Source organism: Notechis scutatus, chromosome 1, assembly GCF_049901735.1.
Source record: "Notechis scutatus isolate UNSWTSFEM ecotype Mainland chromosome 1, rNotScu1.2, whole genome shotgun sequence".
NCBI lineage: Eukaryota > Metazoa > Chordata > Lepidosauria > Squamata > Elapidae > Notechis > Notechis scutatus.
In genome coordinates, this window is record NC_142009.1 from 324,117,020 (window position 1) to 324,133,825 (window position 16,806).

The following is a 16,806-nucleotide window of genomic DNA, read 5'->3' on the forward strand; positions in this document are numbered from 1 at the left end:
GAAGTGTGGACTTTTAACTCTCAGAATTCTCTTCAACTCCATGCTGGCTAGGTTTAAGTCCACCAGTCTTAAAGTTTGCCAAAACCTACTTTAATAGGAGGGAGGGAGGATAATAGCCATTATCAAGAATTCTAGGAATTCACCTATCCTCAAGTTGCTGAGGTTGAGAAACACTGGGATAAATTGACATGGTCAATTCAATACTTGATGGCAGGGGTATCGATTTCATTGAGGGCCGCATCCACATTGTATTTGACCTCCGGGGGCCAGGGTGGGTGGGGCCAACTCAATGTCACTCGTGTCAGGGGCACCTGTGGTGGCCTGATTGTTCTGCCAGCGAAAACGGGCTCCCGAGCTCCGTTTTCGGCTGCCACGGCCTCCTGCAACCCTTTGCCAGTGATGTGGCCTTCCCAAGCTCCGTTTTCACTGGCAGAAGGTTGCAGGAGGCCGTGGCAGACGAAAACGGAGCTCGGGAGCCTGTTTTTGCTGGCAGAAGCACTGTGGGGCAGGCCTCTGCCATTTCCAGGCTGGCCCCGGGCCAGATCTAACTACACCACGGGCCACATCCTGGCCCCCGAGCCTTGAGTTTCACACCCCTGCTTTATGGGTTTGGTGTTCACAGCCCCAAGTCACATTTTAGCCTAGCATGTAATTATTTTAATTCAGTGTGCCATGTGAACTCAAGACATTGGATTAATTCACATCACACAGAGCTTCTTTAACCAACTATGCCCATTTCTGGAAGTAGATCATCACATGTCTGGCTGTGGCATTCTTAAATTAGGTCTCACCTGGAAGAGCAAAATGTGCTGTGTGACGTGTCTGTCCTTGAGCAATAAGCAGGAAATGGCTCAAAGTTTGCAGAGTTACGACTGCTATTGAGCAAGCGAGTTCTTAAGTGAGTTTTGCTTGCCACAGTTGTTCTGTGAATCTGGCTTCCCCGTTGACTTTGCTCTTCAGAAGATTCCAAAAGGGATTCTGGGACACTGCAGCTGTCATTAATCCATGCCACTTATCAAGGGTCCTAATTTTGACCGCATGGCCAAGGGGATGCTACAATGGTTGTAAGTCTGAAAACTGGTCCTAGGTCACTTTTTCCAGTGCCGTTGTAAATTCAAACCATCACTAAACAAATGTAAGCAGAGAACTACCTATACATACCGCTGAGGAAATAGTTAATGCACTGATGAGCTTTGAACTTTTCTTCCCTAGTAATCTTAAAATACTTCCAGCTTTATTCCGATGAACGCTGCTTAACTAACCTCAATCTCTACCAGTTATTAGTAACTTAATGTTTAAGGATTGCTTGACACATTGACTCATAAGCCAGCCATGTCAGCTAGGTTCACCTAGCATGCACACTAAGAGATGCCTGGGTAGCTTATCCAGTGTGATATACAATTACAGCCTGAGATTTTACAAACATGGGAAATAGTTTTTAATTTTAAACTGCTAGATTGTATAATTCCAAATATGGGGACCTACCACTGTTCTCTTGTTTCCCTCTTTCTAACAAGCTTCAGGGAATCTTTTGCAGAAGCAAATATTTCTGTATTTAAGCTTCCAACTGTTAATACATAGAACAGGAGTGTACAGGTAATCCCTGACTAATGACCACAATTGAATCCAAAATTTCCATTGCTAAGCAAGACAGTTAAGTGTGCTGTACCCCGTTTTATGACCTTTTGTGGCAATTAAGTTAATCATGCTGTTGTTAAGCGAGCTGGCTTCCCGCCTTGACTTTGATGCCAGCTGGGAAGTGACCCCGGGACAATGCAACTGTCATAAATACATGTCAGTTGCCAAGTGCCCAAATTCTGATCACATGACCATGGGGATGTTGCAATGGTTGTAAGTGTGAAAACTGTTCAAGTCACTTTTTTCATGCTGTTGTAACTTTGAACCGTCACTAAACAATTGTTGTAACTTGAGGACTACCTGTACCATACCAAGTTATTGCAGTGTCACAGGGGCCTTATTCACAAAATCTTCAGTGCAATGAAAGTTCCTCTAGATAACTGCTATCAAACAGTAACTTACAACCGGCAAAGGTGAAATTAATAAACACAAGAGGATCAAATGTACTAACTGCATTAATTAGCTTGAATTCAAGTTTTTTCTAGCTCCACCCATTTCTTTGGTGCTGGGTCTCTGGTGCGTCACTTAAAATTAAAATAAACCCCTGAAAGTCCCTAAAAGATTGGGGGGGTTTGTAAGCCTTTAAAAATTTCTCTTATCTAAAAATGAAACTTGTTCAAGTCATTCTATTCCATCAGCCATGTCTTTCCTCCTAACTTTTCTGATTAAGAGTTCTTGAGAATTCCTGATGCCTGCCAGAGGTTATTTTTTATATCTCAGTTATTCTAATAGAATAATTCACTTGAAAGCTTGGGAGCTTGTTCACAGTCGAATTAATTTACATTGGGTTTTCATGCCAATAGTTTGAAACAAAATACCGATCAAGATTTCCTCTGTGGCTCTTAAAAGATTTTTGTACCCAATTGTGTCTTTTTTTTTTTTTGCCTTTGAAATTTGCATATGGTTATTACTAAATTTCAGGATTTTTTGTTTTGTTTTTTGGCAAGCCACTTAGACAGATTGGGATCAGAAAAACAGCCTAGTAATCAAATTACATGTGCATAAGAGAAAAAAAAAATCCTGCCACCAACTTTATATTCTGAAAGAGAAAGTTAAACGATGGGACAAAAACAGGAAGAGGTTAACGGTAATTTTTCTTCTTACTAGAATGACTCAAAATATTCAGATTAGCAGCAGACCTGTATGGCTATTAAAAGCATTTAGAAAAATGGAGGTCCCATTTGGTTTTTTTAGCGCATTTTACTTCTTTAGTTTTAGAGAAGAAAGAATCTCTCTTTTAAATTAGAAATTACAAAAGGCCACGGGCCTCTGAATCAAAGCTGATAACCAGCCTCATAGTCCCAGGCAACCAGCTGTAGGACAACTGAATGTCAACAACAAAAGGAATAAAATTGGCACAGAAGAGATTGTTTTGGTACAAAAGCCACAGGCAAGCTTTAGGCAATAATTCAGTCAAGTCCCTTCTATCACTGGCAGCTTTGGCTCCTCCAGCTTCTAAATGTTGTTGGACTGCAGCTCCCCGCCAGGATAGCTTACGCAATTTCTTAAGAATTTAAGACACAACATCCGAGTTCAACATTCTGGGCCCTTAGTTCTTAAAAAACCTCTCCCTGTGTTCATGCAATATGTTTGTCACGGTTTATGGAATTAACATTAAACAATAGCCTGAATTATAAACCAAACACAGGCACCTAGTTAGCACAATGCATTTAAGTTTAAAATGCTGCTGGCCGATGGTAGGTAGTTCACAGTATTGAGCACACACAGCTAAAGTAAGTCTTTGCTCCTTCTAACCAATGGAGCTACATTCTTGGAAGCACATTATACCTTTGTAGTCTATTCTCGTTGTTAGTTGTCCAGTTCTGTGTAAAGATCAGGCAGAGGAGATATTGGATAGGTGGGTTCTAACATGGCAAAGTTTGAATAAATAATTATCAAGCACTTAAACAGTAAATTGCTGGGTAAGATTTTTAAGGAAGTATCTTTGAGGCGCCTTAACTCATCAGGACAGAGAATGACCTTAAAATTTTCCATGCTGGTTGCAAAACTGAAAGTTAAATGTTATTTAAACAGTACTGGGAAGTTCATCCACATGTCTATATAGTGAATATCAAAAGGGATACAAAATTCAAGTGGGTTAAGAGAAGAGCTGTCAAATAACTAGTGTTAATCAAGCTCTTTGAGATATGGTTAGAAGAGCTGGACATATTTACTTTCCCAAAAGGGCTGAACAGAAGATATAGTGGTCTATAAATATCTACTTGAAAGTTGTGGAGTGCAAGAGGGGGAAGGTAGATCCCTACTGAAACTGAAGGCAGGATAAGGGCCAATTAAGTTGGAGTTAAAAGGAAGCTTAAGGCTGGACATCTAGAAGAATTTCTTGAGAATAAGAGGTGATGATGACTGCCCACTCATGAAGGTTTTTGAACAGGAGTTGGGTGAATCACTGCAACTGTTAAGCTGGTAACATGGTTAAGTGAATCTGGCTTTTCAATTGACTTTGCTTGTCAGAAGGTCACAAAAGAAAACCACATGACCCCATCATAAGTATGAATTGGTTGCTAAGCATCTGAATTTTGATCAAGTGACTATGGAGATGCTGCAATGGTCTTAAGAGTGAAAAATGGTCAAAACTCCCTTTTTTCAGTACCACTGTAACTTTGAACAGTCACTAAAGGAGCTGTTGTAAGTTGAGGACTACCTGTAGAGGTGGTTTAGTAGATCCCTCTTACTGACTAAAAGGTTGGTCTTCATGACTGCTAAGGTCCCTTCAACATTCAGTGTGTGACACTGTCCATCATCCTATGTTGACGAATCAGTACAGGTAGTCCTTGACTTATGACTACAACTGGGACCAGAATTCCCATTGCTAAGCAAGTCGGTTGTTAAGTGAGTCATGCCTGACTTTAGGTCCTTTTTGTCACAGTTAAATGAATCACTGCCATTGTTAAGTGAAACTGGCTTCCTGCATTGACTTTTGCTTTTTGGAAGCCAGTTGGGAAAGTTGCAAATGATAATCACATGATCCCAGGTCACTGCAATTATTGTACCAGGGCCCAAATTTTGATCAAGATTGTGCAGATGCTGTGACAGTTGTGAGAGAATGGGTTGTACATCATTTTTTTAGTGCTGCTATAACTTTGATCACTAAATGAATGGTTTTTAAGTCGAGGATTACCTGTCAAAATATCAATTCTAAAGAAGAGCATGCAAGTTTAAAACTGCATAGGATGTTATGGAGTTATCTCCCCTTTTTACAAAATAGAGATTCTTGATTTCTTCTACATAGCGAACCAACAATTGGTCAAGTCAAATAAAAACATAGTTTAACTGTGATTGATGTATAGGTCAGTGGGTTGTGTTAACACAGCTACTCAATAGCCCCAGTCTTTAAAACCAAACACCAATACAAGGCTTACTTGATAAACAACCGTTCTGGCAAAAGATACACCTTAATTTCTTATTCTGAATTTTCCCATTACTATTTTTAAACATCTGCATCTGGACTTCAACTCCCAGAATTCCCCATCCACCATGACTGGGAATTCTGAGACTTGAAATTTAGACAATCCTCAAGTTGCCATGGTTAAGAAATACGATCGAAACAGGACTGAAATAGTTTTCCAAATACATCTGTTTTTTGGCACATTGGTTAAAGGACAAGGTTGACTGGAACTAGAAACTTTAAAAAATGCTAGTTGAGCCAAATTACTGGGGAAGCTTCCATAGAGATGGTTGTCATCCATTTTTTATTGCAGATTCTCATGTGCAATGAGAATAAGACTCGGGGAAGGCATCTGAAAAATGGAATGCAGAAATTCGCAACGCCAGATTTGACAGCCAGCAACAGATGGGAGTTCTTTAGCTTAGAAGATATGAGGAAGCATCATTCAAGCTGATGAAATTGTATCTGGTAAATAAAGAATGGGCAAGTTTTTCTCTGTCTTCCATGCTACAACTAGACACCACTCAATGAAACTGACTAGCAAATTTAAAACTGAGACAAAGGAACTATAGTCCTCAACTTACAACCATTTGTTTAGCAACCGTTCAGTTACAACAGCACTGAAAAGTGACTTACCACTGGCCCTCATATATACGACCATCACAGAACCTTTCCTTTTGCCTTTTTTTCAGCAGCTAACCTCCCACACCTTGCTAAACATTAAGGTAAGTTAAAAGATACTCAGAACTAAGAAACAAATAACTTGGAATGATGGACATGTGTTTACAATAAGGGTCTTCAACCTTGGCAAGTTTAAGACTTGTGGACTTCCAACTCCCAGAATTCCTGAGCTAACATGACTGGAGGAGGAATTCTGGGAGTTGGAAGTCCACAAGTCTTAAACCTGTCAAGTTTGAAGAGTCCTGGTTTACAAGATTATAAGTGACTAAACCCCGTGAGTGACCAACACAAAGAAGCCATGAATGCCTCCCTCCCCCAGCAAACCCTGTGTCCTTCAGATCAATTGGGACTATTAATCCCAAAATTCCTAGTCTACCAGAATTTCAATTCAAGCTGGAAAAAAACCTTTCCCAAAATACAGCTCCCTGTTCCTCAGACATGCACCAGAGGGCACTCACAACACATTTTGGGGATCAGCTGCCTCAAGGGAGCCAGAGACCAAAGTGAACCCCACCCATTCCCTCCCCCCCCCCAAAAGAAAATCAGGCAAGACATTTTTTTTTCATCTCCTGCACAGAATTTTACTGCACTGTGGAATGTGATATATCAAGGGAGGGAGAGAGAGAAAAAAAACAGAGAAGGGGCATAAGAATCCCTCTTCAAAACAAGAGACGAGCAGGAGCCAATATTAACATAAATATGGTAAGGGAGAAAAAGGAAATGCTGCCATGGGAAGAGGAAAGAGACCGAAGCCTGTCTGAGCAAAGTTCAGTCCAAAGTCTATGGCAAATCCCAAGGACTGAGATCGGTGGCTAGCTGAGGAGGAGCCAGTCTAGGCTCTCCAACCACTCCACCTCTGAGATCCTGTCACTTTAAAAAAAAAAAAAAATCATCCCATAAAGGAAGGGTATCCAGAGTTCAAAGGCACAAGACTAGCGATGCCCCGCCCCCTTTCAGACCCCGATTCTTTCTTTCTTCCCTTTGTCGCCCAGGAAGTCCTAGTTAGCAACACTACGGCTGCGTCCATATGCTGTTGCACCCAGTTTGGGAGGGCCATGAAAAGGCTTCCCCCAGCGTCCTTTTAAACCCCCCCCCACAACTTCCCTCGAACTCGTATGAAGGTCCTGTCCAACGTGAGAATGCATGAGGGGCGGGGTGCACTCTCCTCGAAGCGGCCAAGTTCGCAGGTTGCGCTTCGGGGTGGAAGCGGAAGGGCGCGGGGGAGGGGGGGTTCCCACGCGTCTCCTCGGTTCGCGACGCCTCCCCAGCACGAAGAGCGCGCCTGCCGAGGACGGGGGTGCCTCCCTCTGGCGGGTCGTCGAGGCGCGTCGTCGGAGGGCCTCGGGTGGGTCCCCGCGTTGGCGAGCGCACTCCTTTCCCTGCCGAGGGGCCCTTCAGTAGGCCGGGACCTGGTGGGGCTGCTGCTGCTGCTGCGGTAGGAGCTGGCAGCCGCTGTTGACGTGGCTGAGCACTTTCTGCTTGAGCTGCGCCACCTGCTCCCGGAGGAGGTTGGCCGTCGAGGCCAGTTCGGTGTTCTGGTTCTTGAGGCTCTTGACTTTTTCTTCCAGGCGGGAGATGCGCTCCAGCTTCCGCCGCCGACACTTGGAGGCCGCGATGCGGTTGCGCAGCCGCTTGCGCTCTGCCTTGATGCGCTCCTGCGTGTCCATGTCGATGGGCGACAGGGGCGGGCTGTCGCCGAAGCTCGCCACCTCCGGCACGATCTGAGGCTCGTCCTTGAGCGACGGCGGCGGCTGCAGCCGAGGGTGCGCCTGGTAAGCCCCCTCGGACGAAAAGCCGGCCGCGCCGGAGAACGTGCTCAGGTTGGCGTACACCGGAGGTTCGACGGGCGGAGGCTGCTGCTGCTGCTGCTGCTGGGCCAGGCTGGCTGTTGGCGGCAGCTCCCCGCCGACCGGGCCCGCGTTCCCCAGCTGGTTCTGGTTGTGCAGGTCCTCCAAGGCTTTCACAAAGCCGGCAGCAAATTCCTGCTCGTCGGGGGCGCAGCCACCGCCGCCGCCTTTGGGAAAGTGGAACTGGGTGCCGCCGCTGGTCGGCGTCGTCGTCACCAAGCCGTTCGACTGGATGATCAGGCGCTCCAGATCCGGCGAGGCCAACTTAAGAAGGCCCAGATCCGGGGAAGTCAGAAGCGTCTGGTTTTCCCCTGGCGGCGGCGGCGGCTGTTGCTGCTGCGCGGAAGGGGCGGCATGGCCGGAGGGCGCCTTCAGGCCAGACACCACCTGATCGCTCAGGGCCAAGGCCAAGCCGTCTTTTTTCATCATGGTGCCGTCGAAAAAAGGCTGCTGGAAGTTGCTGCTTCGGGAGGAAGGCGCTGTCGTCGATGCTGCCAGAACGCTCAACACATCATCATGGTAGAAAGGTATTTCCATCCTCTTCCCCCCCGCAGGCCGCGGAGGGGAGGTAGCCACCTATGGTCTCCGCAGCGGAGCGCTCGGGAATGTGGGACGGGGGAGGGCCCCCAGTTGCGCGCCCGACGTGAGGAGGAGGAGCGTCAGGCTTCTTCCCGGACAGCGCTTTGTTAGACGACGACGCCGAGAGCCGAGCCTCGTCACCTTTCTCCCCGCGCGCGTTGAAGACGCTCGCCTTCCTCGGGGAGGTCACTTTATACCTTCCGCCGGCCCGATGAGCTCACCGTAGCCGCCTCCCATTGGCTGCAGATGACGTCTGGGATAGCTGTTTTGAATATGGGGGCGGGGCCTATGTAGAACTGCGTCCCGCAGCCTCCTCCTCTCCCCCCCCCACTCTCCTGGCAGGCCTCGTCTCCGAGGCGACCGGCTCCGTAAACTGCATACAACAGCGCGCGGCCTTTTGGGTTGATGTCATCTTGAGGCCGGCCACGCACGCGGCGCTTGGTTCGAAGTGGGGAAGGGGGAGGAGCTCGTGCCGTGATTCTGCTCTCAGCCCCGTTGCAAAGTGAATTTTGTAAGCTCGGTGCAGATCGGCTTTCTTGCAGCTGCACGAACGGAGGAAGAGAAACGAAAGTGGGGGTACGGGGGAGGGTTCCCTGGCCCCAGGGGCTTGCAAACGGAAATCATAACCGCAAGAAACAGAAAAGAGTACTGTTTGAACTGCTGTTTATTCATATCAAGGATGCTTGATTCTCCTCTCTTTTGCGTATGAGGGTTTTTTTTTTGCCCTTATAACTCCCGAATCTTTTTTTAATGGACGGATGTTATCAGATCAGTATGATTCAGTTTCCTTGAATAGCTGAATTTTGTTACAGGGAATCTTTGACTTAGGACTTAGTTTTTTGACTTAGGTTTAGAAAAAGTTGATTTAGGACCGATCCTCACACTTAGGACTGTCGCCACATCTTTGTGTTCATGGGATCAAACGTTGGGTGCTTGGCAGCTGGCATGTATTTATGATAGTTGCAATGTCCCAGGGTCACATAATTATCATTTGTAACCTTCTCAATCAGAATCTGCCAAGCAGAGTCAATAGGGGAAATGGGACTTGCTTAACAACTGTAGCAAAAGAAATAAAATGGGATGCAACAACAACCCCCTTGTGAGGTGAGTTGGGCTCAGAGACAGAGACAGACTGGCCCAGTCATCCAGCTGGCTTTCTTGGCCAAGGTGGAAATTGAACTCATGTTCCCTTACTTTCTAGCCTGGTGTCTTAACCACTAGACCAAACACAATGCTTCAATATTCAATAAGACAACTATGTAAATAAGGGACATCAAATATTACATTTTTATGTAAATAGAAATAAGGGGCATCAAATGGAGGATACCTCAAAAATGAACAACACTGCCATTGTGAATGCCTTTTTGAATTTTTGGATATCCCTAACACTAGGCTACCAGGGATGGTCATCCAAACCAAACTAAGTTCACTGGAATTGTCCTAATTTAAATTGGTTCTTGAAAATGAATCAGGTGCTTCCTGTGCTTTTGGGGGTACCAAAGCATGGATGCCCCATGAACATCTGGAGAAAGAGATGTCTATATATTTAGCTCTTGAAGGTCAATAAGATTCAATAGAATCCCAAGACGAGTCCTCAACCGTTTAGGGTTGGTCATATTGGAAATTTTGAAAACATGGCTGACAGTTTGCACATTCACACAGTGGTTCTCACAGTGAATGCTAGAGGTAATAAATCTGGACTACAATAACCTGAACATCTACTAGATGGCAGGTGAAAGCACCTAGCAGCTGCCTAATCTTATTTATTAGATTTTTATCCTGCCTTTATAAATTTTATAAGTAACTCAAGCCAGCAAACATACTATTCATTCCTCCTATTTTCCTCACAACAAACAACCCTGTGAGGTGGGCTGGGCAGAGAGAGTGATTGGTCTATAATCACCTAAGGTGGACTAGAACTCAGGTCTCTTGGTTTCTAGGCAGCACTTTAACCGCTAGACTAAATTAACTCTCTTTTTAGTCCTACATTAATCATTGGCCTTCAAGATGCCAGCTTTCCTTTCTTCTTTTTTCTTGGCAAAGAAGACTTTCTAACAAAGCACCTGCCATTTTCTTAGAATGCACATGGTGCCCAGAAACATCCTTAAAAATAACAGATACCTCTTGTGGCTGGGACTTCGCTTTATGGCAAGCCATTTGTTAGATTTAAATAATTTTAAATTAGAGCAGAAGTAAGAAACAAGAAAATATCAAAAATATCAAAAATCCTCCTTGGTGCAGTTAAATATTCCATTTTCAGCCTATGCTTTTCTCAGGCTAGCTAACGATAAGCATAAAAATTTAATGTTGGGTCAGATGTAAGGTAAACTAAGAAGGGAAAGTTGAAAACAAATCACAGAAACTGGAGGAGTCAATTTTCCCCACCCCTGAAAGACCAGCAGTATAGAGGGAGGGGTTCCCTTGGGAAGGCTTGAATGATGTGGGGGGAGGAGAAGAGGGTTAACCCATAGCAGATGTGAGGATTTGGCAAAGATCCTCTTTTTCTGCAATTTGAGTCAAAGCTGTCAGCCCTTCTGTGCTATGAATTCATTAGGCAAAAGCACAGAAAGAAAAACAGTGCTGGTACAATTAATTCCGTATGATGGAGAAAGAAGCTCACTCCTCTGTGATAGAGAAGAAAATGTCTTCTGCTGGATTTTAGCCTATGGATAAATGATGGGAATCATCCCACTTTGTCTGGTGTACAAGGTATTGGCTCCCAGTTCTGCTCCGAGTAAATAGATGGGCCCAAGGGGGTTAATAGAGTTGCCTAATGTCAGGCTGCTTACTTATTTTCCTAGAACTCCAGGTCTTGTGGGGAGTTGTAGAAAACACTGCCTGCAAACTTTAGAACTGTCCCCAAAGGAAGATGTGAATCACTCCCACTCATTTGCAGCAGAGATACAGAATTTAAAATGCCATTTGTCTGAAGAGTTAAATGCCCTGAAGTCCAAAGAAATTCATGGATCAAGTTGGAATTGGAACTCATCTTCCTTGCACTGCAGAAGACCTGCCAGTTTTGTTGAGAAGGTGTGGAATGTTTCTTGAGCATGGGGGAAAAGATTGTGGTTTATAACATTTTGCATGATTCGGAGATCATGGCTCACAGTGACCATTAATGGCCATTTTCAAAACAACGGAATTTAGATCACCAGATTAAATTGGGAGGAAACTCAAAGCAGAAAACAGTGCAGTGTTTCAGTGCATCATTAATTAATGGAATTCAGTTCTACATGCTATGTTGAGGACTACCAGCTCAGATAACCTGATAGAGTATTACATTAATGGAGAACTCTGCTTTTGGTCTTTCCAAGAAGGATTAGGCTAAGATAGATGGAACCATGATGCTAAAATGAGTAGCAGGTGCCCCAAATTCTCATAAATTGTGACAACTACTCATACTCCTTCCCTATAATTACTATCACAGCATGCATGTAGTGTAGATAGTACTTCTGAGGTTTAAAATGTAGGTAAATTGGTATAGAGGAAGCAGATACCCTCAACCTTTTATATATAACCCTAATTCTGTACAGTATCTCCTACCTTCTTCTTCCTTTGTTCTAATTTTGTTGAAGACTAAGAAATGACACTTTGGCAACTTTGGAAATGGTAAAAGTTTTTCTTCTCTCTAGCAACACAAACATTGTCAAACTGTCCCATATCTAAACTGCATTCAGGTTTAAAAGGAAATCTCCAAAGGTTTCCTAGAGCTTGCTTCATATTAAACCAAGAAATTTGCTAAGTTTCAGCCTGGTGTTGTCATCTGATGAAAGTAGAACTGCCAAGTTATCAGCAGATGGTTGTTGGAAAGCAGCATAATTCATACAAGGGGGGTAGGCACTCTTTCAGTAGATGGAAGCTTTACTAAATTGGATGCAATCTGGAAAGAGACAATAGTGCACAATGGGCATATTTTCACTGTTTTATTTGAAGAAAACATATTTTTGCTGTTTACATTAATTGAATTTACACTGTAGGTTTAACATGTTTCTTACCTCAAAGGATATTAAGAATGTTCACTGCCTTAAGTTATTTATACGAAGTGGAATAAAAACCTAATAAATTAATAAAATAGTGCGACCCAGTGAGACTGAAACTTAGTGGTATGGTTTAAAGGGGAATCGGGGCTGCAAAGAGAAACTTCAGAACAGGTGGTTACTGACTGCTGATTCCGGCAGATCAGGTTACTAGTTAATTTTTTTTTTTTCAGAATTGGCAGTAGTCTTACTCAGCTCATCATAATCCTTCCAACCAGAGGTGGTATTCAGCAGGTTCTGACCAGTCCTGGGGAACTGGTAGCAGAAATTTTGAGTAGTTCGGAGAACCGGCAAATATCACTTCTGACTGGATATTTTACAGTATCCTTCCCCTGCCATGCCCACCAAGCCATGCCCACAGGACCGGTAGTAAAAAAATTTGAATCCCACTACTGCTTCCAACGCATTATTTGGATGCGCTTGGTAGAGCTGGTTTTTGTATTCTTGAGATTAGAAACTTATTTTTAAATAAAAGCTGGAATTTTCTGCCTTTAAATAGGCATCCAATTAAACACAGATCTAGAAATATTTTCAAACATACATACAGCCCTTTATTTCGGGGGTCTCCAACTTTTAAGACTTGTGGACTTCAACTCCCAGAATTCCTCAGCCAAGTCCACAAGTCTTAAAGTTGCCAAGGTTGGAGACCCCTGCTTTATTTTTAAGGCAACCAAGTCAAATGGTTGCTGGCCACTTCTTTTTTTGGTGTGGAATTCCACAAACTAGGAGGAGTGTTCTTCGAACTGCCTTAATTTGCCAGACTTGTCTAGTACAGGGGTCCCCAACCACCGGGCCGCGGACCGGTACCGGGCCGTGGAGCACTCTTTACCGGCCGCAAAGAAAAAAAAATTAAAAAATGGCGGCTTTCTTCGCCTTCGTGAATGCTGCTGGGATCGGGATCAAGGACACAAATGAAAGAAGGGGAGGGAGGAAGCAACCGAAGCCTGTCCTGCTCTCTGGCTCAGCTCTCTCAGTCGCTTTCTCGCTCCTCCACCAGCCCAGGAAGAAACTGCTTCAAAGAAGCCGGGGGCTTTTCCTGCTCGCCGCAGCAGCTTCCCAAGCGCCGTTTCACCCCCCACCCGCCCGCCCGCTCGCTCGCGGTTCAATCCACAGTGCTCCGTTCTGCCTGCCTGCCTGTCTGGTTGTTTGGGAGCAGCTTCGGCTGAGAATAATAACTATTCGCCTCTTTTTATCAGCCGAAGCTGCTCCGAAACGAAGAAGGCAGGCAGGCAGGCAGGTAGAACGGAGCACTGTGGATTGAACCGCGAGCGGGCGGGGCGGGCGGGGTGGGGTGAAACGGGCGCTTCGGGGAAGCTGTGGCGACAGGAAAAGCCACCCCACCCCCACCCCCGGCTTCTTTGAAGCAGTTTCTTCCTGGGCTGCTGTAGGAGCGATAGAGTGACTGAGAGAGGAACGAGGCAGACACCTGAGGGAGGGAGGGAGGGAGACACCAGAGGGATGGGGCTGAGGGAGGCAGGACCAAGGCGCTCCCTGAACTTGGTGGTTTGCTGGCAGACGTTTTATTACCCGACTAGGTAACAACATCAGATGTTACCTAGTCAGGTAATGAAACGTCTGCAAGCAAACTACCAAAGTCGGATTCTCTCTCCTCCCCCCCCGTCCTTGAAAAAATGTTTCTGCTTGAAACCGGTCCCTGGTACAAAAAGGTTGGGGACCACTGGTCTAGTAGACAAGGACAGAAGTGATCTTTGTAGGCCCATTTGAAGCCAACTGCACTCTTCTAAACCATCTGCTCCCCTTGGCTCGAGGTGTGTGGCTAAGACAAAAGAAAAGCCAGAAGCACACAGAGAGGTGGCATTTGGTAGATTGGGTGGGATGGGGAGTCTTAAACCAGCTGCCTCATATGGTACTGATTAGAAAATATCCTGGACTGATTGCCTTTATCCAGACAAAGAGGAGCAGTCTCTAGCACCATGGACAGTCTTGGGGGAGGGGATTGAAAGGCTTACTTATCTTGGAAGAAATCAGGGTGTGCATCCAAAAAACATATGTTTCTCTTTGGGGAGTTTTGGTTGTCTTTGAATATTTCTTTCAAACCAGCCAAAATCTTGAGAGATAGCCAATAAAATACAGCATGCTGAATATTATATTCTGCCCTGTTGGTTGTGTAGGTCAGTTTCACTGAGAATGATTCTGGAGGATCTGTTTAGATGTGAAATTGTGTTGTGTAATTAGGTGGCATTTGGAGGACCTCTGGTTTCAGGAAATTCATTCTCCCCCACCCCCTCCCACCTAACTCCAGGAGATTTTGTATTTCCCCCAAACTCAGACCACATGTTCTTTTCAGTGGGGAAAAGGTAATCTCTTCCTCCTCCTACACAGGAACAGCGGCAATGAGGTCTGTGTGCAAACACGGGTTTGGGTGAGCAAGAGCATAAATGCCCAGAGAGATCACCACAAGTTCCCATGCTCAAACCTTGCTTAAAACATCTCATGTGGAAGAGGGGAAGTTCTGCCTCCCTAAATGGCTGAGCAATCTGCCAGTCAGAACAAACAGTTCTGGACAAGATAAACTCGTGGTTGGATTTGCAATGAAATAGTTTCATGTGCATGATACACACAGTAACATACTGTTGCAGGAATCTTACTGGCTAATGTTGGCTAATGCTAGATCCAGGCTTTTTTTTTTTTTTTAAAAAGGCAATTAGTTTGCTTCAGATGTTGTGCTAAAAGATGCCACATCATGGTTAGGAGCAGACATTTGTGCCATGTTTTCTGTTGGCTTAGCACATTATAGTAGTACCTTGGTACTCAATTGCTTTCAAACTCATCAGATTTGGTACTCAATGCATTTTGATGTGAACATTTTATCCCGGTACTCATCATTTGTTTGGTACTCAATGCACCAGCTATAACTTGTTGGCGTCAGTGTCTTGTGACTCACTACATTATTCCTTATGGGTATAATGCAAGGCTGGCTGAGGAATTCTGGGAGTTGAAGTCCACATCTCAAAGTTGCTCAAGTTGAGAAACGTCGGCTCAGTATTTTCAGAGAAGCAAAGCCCTGGTGGATTATTTAATACACCATTATTAAAAACCTTGGGTTACCGTGCTACTTCAATCTGCTGCTAAAAGAGGGGAAGGCAGAGTTGTTTGTCGAAGTGCTTCACACTACCCTTCCTTGGTTCCTGAATAATCCCATCCATCAGCTTAGGTTGCCAAGTCACAGGCCTGTTAAAGGGCAAGACCAATCATGTCACCTTTTATTGCCATTCACTTATAGCCATCTGTGAATGGACTGATGCCAAGTTCCAGACTATCTTTTCACTGTGTGTGATCTGCTTTTTAACAGGCACCAATCCAAGTTTGGTCCCTGTAGGCATTGGTGCTTGACATTTTGTCTGTTCTGCAGCCATGAAAGCTTCCAGAGCCCAGCCAAAGACAATCACCTTCCTAAATTGTAACTTTAGCAGCTTAAAAATAATGATTTGTGCATTGAAAAGAATTAAACAGAAAGCAAGGCCAGCTGTGGCAGTAGCAGGTTTTTCACTGTCTTGAGTGGACATTGCTAGCTTGGAATGAGCTCTTGGCCTGATGGGTGGAGGGCACTGCTCTTCCCTCCCCCATTGAGGTCAGGTTCCATCAGGGGCCTCTTTGCAAAAAGATCCTGCCCCTGATCAGTTTAACTCTTTGCCAGCTGAAACCCCTGCTCTGGTGCAGGAGAAAATTAAGCACAGCACACCTTTTGGTCAGGAAGAAAAAAAGTAGTGGGCGTGCATAAGCACCTACTGTCTCTGTCCTATTGTTTCTTTTTATTTTTCTTATAGGTATCTACCTCATGTATTCAAAACTATGTTTATTCTTATACCTGTATCTTGTAAGTGATTGACAAATCAAATAAATAAATGTTAGCACAGATGTCAGCACAGTATGTTTACTCATATTCTGGTCAGCACGAAACAAAGATGTTGAAACACTAGAAAATGCAAAGAAGAGCAACAAAGTTGATAAAGGGTCTGGAGGCTAAAATCGTATGTTGAACAGTTGAGGAACCTAGCTTTGTCTAGTCTATCGAAGAGAAGGATTAAGGGAGACATGACAGTTGTCTTTCAATACCTGAGGGGCCATCACAAAGAGGAGGTGATTGTCTTATTCTCTAGGGTCCCTGAGGGTAGGACAAAAAGTAATGGGTAGAAGCTTGTCAAAGAAAAGATACAGTCTAGAACACGGTTGTCAAATTCACGGCCCGCGGGCTGAATGTGTCATGTGCTGGCCAACCTGCATGGTTTAGTGACGATGCCATGACAACATGAGTTTGACATTTTCCCACAGAGCAATTAATGGAATAGCTTGCCTCATCCTGGTTTACTCACCCACTGTGGGTTTGTACAACAGACTACCATAAATGGATTGCACATAGTGAGTTCAGTGTAATTGGCTTGTTGGCAGCTCATTGGCTGTGTTCACAAGACACCCTGAATCTCACACTGAATCATAAATGAACCTCATGGGCTGACTTTGCATGACAGATTAACTAGTTTGTGGCTTAAATAGAAAGTGTGCTACAAATTAGCTGGCCATATTTTAGCCCAATGTTTCTCAAATTTGATAACAAAAGAGCCAATATGATCTATTGGTTAAGGGACCAGCCTAGTAA

At 44.6% G+C, this 16,806-nt stretch overlaps 1 protein-coding gene and 1 long non-coding RNA gene across 2 annotated transcripts; one reads left to right on the top strand and one right to left on the bottom strand.

Annotated features, from left to right (window-relative positions):
- Positions 1 to 6,279: 6,279 nt before the first annotated feature.
- On the bottom strand, positions 6,280 to 12,220 carry JUND (JunD proto-oncogene, AP-1 transcription factor subunit). Its single transcript, XM_087952559.1, has one exon. It carries the CDS (start codon positions 8,107 to 8,109, stop codon positions 7,120 to 7,122), a length of 990 nt encoding a protein of 329 aa, XP_087808685.1. The 5' UTR covers positions 8,110 to 12,220; the 3' UTR covers positions 6,280 to 7,119.
- Positions 12,221 to 13,871: 1,651 nt separating this feature from the next.
- Positions 13,872 to 16,056, top strand: LOC148133513 (uncharacterized). Its single transcript, XR_015746937.1, has 2 exons — positions 13,872 to 15,042; positions 15,502 to 16,056. It is a non-coding gene; the product is annotated as an uncharacterized LOC148133513 (long non-coding RNA).
- Positions 16,057 to 16,806: the final 750 nt, after the last annotated feature.